The sequence below is a fragment of the Epinephelus moara genome, chromosome 18 (genome assembly GCF_006386435.1).
Source record: "Epinephelus moara isolate mb chromosome 18, YSFRI_EMoa_1.0, whole genome shotgun sequence".
NCBI classification, from domain to species: domain Eukaryota; kingdom Metazoa; phylum Chordata; class Actinopteri; order Perciformes; family Serranidae; genus Epinephelus; species Epinephelus moara.
The window spans coordinates 39,020,927-39,027,055 of NC_065523.1; the positions used below are offsets into that span (position 1 = coordinate 39,020,927).

The 6,129-nt window shown below is 42.7% G+C and overlaps 2 protein-coding genes across 2 annotated transcripts in view; both read left to right on the plus strand.

Annotated features, from left to right (window-relative positions):
- Positions 1-6,129, plus strand: part of LOC126405581 (dual specificity protein phosphatase 3-like) — a 608,181-nt gene that overhangs the window by 527,983 nt on the left and 74,069 nt on the right. The gene's annotated exons all lie outside the window — the stretch shown is intronic.
- On the plus strand, positions 1,939-5,818 carry LOC126405584 (cytochrome c oxidase assembly factor 3 homolog, mitochondrial). Its single transcript, XM_050069391.1, has 2 exons — positions 1,939-2,164; positions 5,498-5,818. The coding sequence occupies exons 1-2, from the start codon at positions 1,996-1,998 to the stop codon at positions 5,602-5,604; spliced, it is 276 nt and encodes a 91-aa protein (XP_049925348.1). The 5' UTR covers positions 1,939-1,995; the 3' UTR covers positions 5,605-5,818.

Sequence of the window (6,129 nt, forward strand, 5' to 3'; positions counted from 1 at the left end):
AACAAATATTGCTGTAAATGTGGTAAAAGGTGACGTTAAAAAATTCACAATACTTTTTTAAACATTGTTTGAAGCTAAATGTGGCAAAATGTTGATGTTATTTTCAGCGTGAGACACTTTACAAACGGCACCCCATACTTTTGTCCCAGCTCATCAAACGTCTCTGTTACGTCGGCTTTGGGTCGGCCCATACCTGCCCACATATGGAAGTCGCCACAGAAGGTGGAATTTCATCTCTGCGGTCTTTGTTTGGAACTGAGCTCGCAGGATGCAGCATCTCATCAGTTGGTTTCAGGTAAGCTCTACTGGAATAAACTGGCAGAATAGCTTTGTTGTTTCTTCTGTGACCGTTAAAAGAGGTTCCTGGTGAGTGGCGAGGCACGACTGGGTGTATATAGCTTAGCACAGCTCCCCACCAACTAATGTTATCTTTCGTTAGCTGATAGCTAGTTCAGCGGTTTAGCTCATGTTAGCTAACAGGCTACAACTGTGGTGTTTTCATTTTATTTTCCCTAGTTGACGTTATCTGCTCATCTGGTTATCGTGAGTGCTCGTTTTGGGTCAAAGTGGAAGTGCCCGGAGCTGCCACCCGTGGTCCCGGGCTCGGCTCGAGACTTGGGATCCACTCACCTATGGTCCCGCCTGGCCTGACCTCCGCGGCCTGGACGGGTGCTCAAGTGTGGGTGAGAGGAGCGGAGAGGAGCGCGGAGGTCAAATAGTTAAGTTCAATGATGCCTTCAGTATGTTGTTAATGTGATTTTATGGGCAATTTATCAGTTGAGGTCTCCTCCTCTGCAAAGCAAACTGACCCGGTGGCTACAGGTAATAGCGCAGTGTTGAAGCCACTGTTTTTCCAAAATGAAGGACTGATTGTTGAGCTGCTGTTAACAGTTAATGGATCCCGTTATTTAACAGTTTCCACAGTAAATGAAGCAGAGTGACGGACACAAAGCCTTCAATCTGGCTAAAAGACAGCTGAAATGCTAAAAAAAAAAATACAGTGGTGAAGTTGGGATTTGTTTCTTGAAGTTATGTGCTCATCATCTTTTCTGTGTCTTGCAGGCTGCCAGGAGAAGTGGACTGGCCGTCAGATATTGTTTGTGGAAATTTGAAAATAAAGTTTGTCAAATTGACTTTTGTCTCTTCATTGTGCACACTTACACACGAAATAGGGTAACAGTCAGCTATTGAATGTTAGCATTGATTTCTCACATTGAAGGTGAAATATTTGTAGTTTGAAAGGTCCGACCTAAATGAATAAAGGTCGTAGTTAATGAAGCATATGAATATTAATGAAGGAGCGCCTACTGAGCGCAGCTTTTTATTGATCGTTTGAACGTTGTGTGGTGGTCATTTTCGATCACAGCGACGTATTGGCAATGATCAAACGCTCTCCCTGCTACGACCTAAACTTGATACATCGGGCCGACATCGGCCAGGTGTATGTGTGCTGTCTGGGTAAAAGTGTGAACACTTATTTTGTGATGTGTAGGCAGGTGAAACAATGAGGCAGCTGCTGGAGACATGATGTCAGCAGACACCACGTGAAATTATTAAAATAACTTTAATTTCTGTTCTTGCACAAAATATATAAATTCAAGCATTTTCAATGAGCCAGGTCTTCCTCACGACAGCAGCTATAATAAGGCTTATTTGTACAGCACTCATAAAATCAACATTGAAGTGCTTTACACATAAAATCACAACAATAAAACCCACAGACATACGCTGAATCAGAAAAACCATGAGTACAACACAAAGGGGCGGCATGGTGGAGTGGTGGTTAGCACTGCTGCCTCATAGCAAAAGACAAAATGTGAAAACAAGGTTGGATTCTTTAGACACTGTTGATTCAGAGTCCTCCTCACACTCCGGTCCAGCAGGGGGCGGTGTGCTCCTTAAGAAGAAGAAGAAGAAGAAGAAGAAGAAGAAGAAGAAGAAGAAGAAGAAGAAGAAGAGTGTTTCCGGTTCAGTCAGCTGACGGTCCAAACAGTGATGGCGGACAGAGGAGCAGAAGGATCCGGTAAACCCGCACTGACAGCGGCTCAGAGGCAGCTGCTCCGCCGCCGACGGGAGCTCGACTCCTGGAGGAGAAACGCGTCGCGGCTGCGCAGTAGGAACCTGCTGACTGGACTGGGCATCGGAGCGTTTGTGGTCGGGATGTGTATCCTTCAGTGTGTGTGAGAGGAGCTGCTGCCCTTCATCCACAGTGTGTGTGTGTGTGTGTGTGTGTGTGTGTGTGTGTGTGTTAGGAAAAACAAACAAACAAAAAACTCAGTAAATAAAACATGGCGCCACCTGGGGTCCGTTTCACATCACAGTCCATCATTTATATCCATAACCTCATCCGTCGTGACGTAACCAACGTCACCAACCGTGGACGTGCACTTTCATCTACCCAGGTTCTTTGTGTTGCTCATTGTTTTATTTTGCAAACGGGAGTTTTCTGTATAATATTGGAGATGCAGAAAATATCAGTGCGGCCACTGTCTGCAGAGCCGTGAGAAAAGTGTCCCTAACTCTGAAACGTCTATTAAACTCTTCTGTTGTGTTCCCTGGATATAAACCTGTGAGGGTCATCAAGGAGGAGCTCCACAGGTGAATGATGTAGAAATCAGTTCAAATTTATGATTATAAATCATATTCAGTTAAGGACATGGTGCTGCAACCTCAGACTGGGATTAGTCATTTTAATTTCTTTTAGGATTTCCCGGTGTGATAGGGTGCACTGATGGAACCCACATTCCCATCATTGCTCCTTCACAAAATGAAGGAGACTATGTGAATATGAAGTCCATTCACAGCATTAATGTGCAGGTAGATTGACTGTCTCAAAATGTCAGACTGCATCACACTGCAAAAACTCAAAATCATACCAAGAATATGTGTCTTATTTCTAGTCAAAACAAATCACACCTAAAAGTAACTTGTTTTTAGACCATTTTCACTTGAAAAATAATGAGGTGGGATTGCATCTAAGTGAACTAAATTTTAGCTTTAACACCATTCCACCTGTTTGCATCTGTAGCCTAACATTATTGTGATTGCATAAATGTATAAAATAAATTTAAACTTAGGCTACGCATTGACTCGAGCAGTAATTTTCTCCCACGCCGACTCCCGTTCCTTCGCTGCTGCAGCCGTGTTACTCTTCTTCCTGAAAACAGCTTCAAATTCACTGTATGAGCGCATTAAAATATCCAACTCCAGAGGAGTAAAGAAATGCAGACCTTTTCTTGTTGCTTGTTGCCATGGTGAATCGTGGTATCAGGGCTCCATTGATGACAGCTTTTTAAAGTCGTGGTGCACGCGCTTAACTCAGAGTGAACAAACTCTGTGTTGATTGAACCGATTGAAATCACCTGTTCTGAAACCTGTAACTCAGAGTTTCCCATCTCAGAGTTACTCAACTCAGAGTTCAGGGTTAGGCTCACAGTCTGTTGAACCTCCTTTCTGAAACGGAGCCCTGCTCGGCTGTAAGTGCGTTTTACAAGGCAAACCTGTCGTCATCATGGGTTTATTTATTTATTTATTTATTTGTAAAACAGTCAGTGGTAATCTAAAACAAACTGTAATAAAATATATACTTATTCTACATAAACTATAAATAAGATATATAAAAACTACTCAGTTAGAGATCGACTGATATGGTTTTTTCAGAGCTGATGCCGATACCGGTTATTATGAAACAGAGATACTGATAGGATACATTACAGCCGATATATGTCTTTCTTAGTCAGAATTAAAGAAACACCAGAGGCAGGATAGAAACTCAGAATAAAGAACAAAGTTTTAGATCTTTCAATAAACAGGAAAATAAATAAGGTAAAAATAAATAAATAAATACACTATAATCATAAATACAAAATTAAAAAAAGAAAAACAATATAAAAAAATTATGATAAAATAAAATAAAGGAGAGCTCAATTAAAAGCCAGGCTACAAAGGTAGTTCTTTAGTTTGCTTTTAAGAGCCTAGAGTGGTACGTGCAGTCAGTGAGAAGCACGCCAGGGGCAAAACAGCGCAGCTAAAGGCCCTGACGCACCAAGCCCACGGTCGGCCGTCTGTGAGCGTCTGTCGCCCGCACCGTCGACACTTCGGCGTCTGCGGCTTTTCAGCCGATTGAGCATGTTGATACATTGAATAAATAATCGACAGATTAGTCGATAATGAAAATAATGGTAAGCTGCAGCCCTAATATATATACAGCGTCAAGTCTCCATTTGATGATGTGACGAGACGATAAGTTAACACAGGAGCTAGTTCAGGTGCATAGATAGAAACTGCGTACACTGGGCCTGTGGTAACGACTGACACCACTGATCCTGAGCTGCGCTGCACATATTTTCCTTGAGCTTCCCAGAGAGACTGGAGGAAAATGCATGACCCTCTCTCCACCTTTAATAATCACAGTTTCTGATTATGGTAAGTGGTGTGATTGTGGAGATCCAACAAAATCGCGATGTCAGGGTGTTACAGTTATTAGTCTCAGTCAAAATGATCCTTAAAGGAATGAAACCAGAGAGGTTGTTTTGGGTTGAACAAATGTTTTATTGCTATAATTGAAACTTGAAAACATTTTCTTAAATGAAAGTTTTTGGTGTAAAAGTTCTCCCTTTTGAAAAAATCGCTGAGTTGAGTTAAGATTCTCCGTCTAGTTGCTTTTTTAGAAATATCATAGATAAGCAAATGTATACGATATGATAATCGTCAATTTTAATATCACAGTTAACCTTAAAACAAGTGTACTGTTGCAGGCCTGCTCTCTCCTCAGTGCTTAACTAATTACTTGAAGTGCCTCCCCATTTAGCCCCGCCCCCTCCCCTCTAATAATTAACAAACAGTCCCTAATTAAGTTTCAAATGTCAAATGGTTGAAATTGTTTTGCGTTATCACAGTCTGTCAGCAGAGGGAGCCAAAGTCCAGCTCATGACGATAATGACACATGAAGCAGAGAGCAGGAAGTCCTTCAGCTGAGTGAGCTGCTGCTAAACAAGCACTTTATTTACTGTTATTAGATATTATATCAGTTTATAAGCAGCTCTGCTTTGCTTTAACTTTTCCAACCTTCATACAAACAACTGAAACTAAAGGTCACAGTGATGTGACCAGATCTGTGGAAGTGAAGACAAAGCAGCTGTCAGCTCCTCAGATTGATTTAGACTGGTTTTAGTCTGTGTGTTTTCTACTGTCAGCAAATCTCATGAAAACGACCAAAACAAACCTGAATGTTCTTCATATGTGACGCTGAGGGCGACTGGCCGAGCGTCTGTATCTGACGAGCTGGGAGGGAGATGGTTGGAAATCATGCACCTTTATTTTTGCTCAGAAACAGATTTGGATCCTTGTTCTTTGGTTCCAGCAGAGTTGAAGTGGTTTCCCATCTCTCTGTCAGCTTCCAGTAAAGATTCACAGAATGAAATCAAAAACATGAAAAACAAGATGGCGGCTGTGTTTCAGAGTGTTGCCGTGGTTTCCTTTGACCTGCAGTGTCCAGTCAGCTACACCATCCTGTCCGTCAAGCAGGAGAGAATCATGGAGGAGCTGGACGACGAAGCCAAGATCAACATCATCAGAGGGCCGAGGACCGGCGCCAACTCCTGACCACACTGACCACCAGCTGTCCTGAACTGCTCCCCGGCCCCTCACCACGGGGCGGGGGGGCATCTATAGACTGTACCGTGACATCACACTGGCATGTGATGAGTCTGTCTGCTGAGCTGTGAACATGTATGACCTGTTACAGGAGGTCACATGAGGACATTACACATGTTTTCTTTCATTTCTGTGTGGAAATAAATTTAATGTGTTGTTGAAACCGCTGGTGTCTGATCTACTGTCTGCGTCATGTAAACCTGCAGTGACACAGTTACAGATCCATAATGTCCAAATAAATTCCTTTTACTTTCATTAAAGTAATCTGTCGACACTCAGCTCCCCAGAACCACAGTGCAGACACAGGATGCAAGGTTTTGCAAATATATAAAAAAGATCAAACTGAAATGTCTCGAGAGACACCTGCTTTGCCTTTTTCGGGGCAATGGGGGGCGTGAGCAAGTAACAAAACGTGTAGCTCAGCGTGTGACGTAAACAGTGACGTGGGAGGGAAGCCGCGGCTGGTCAGTCCTT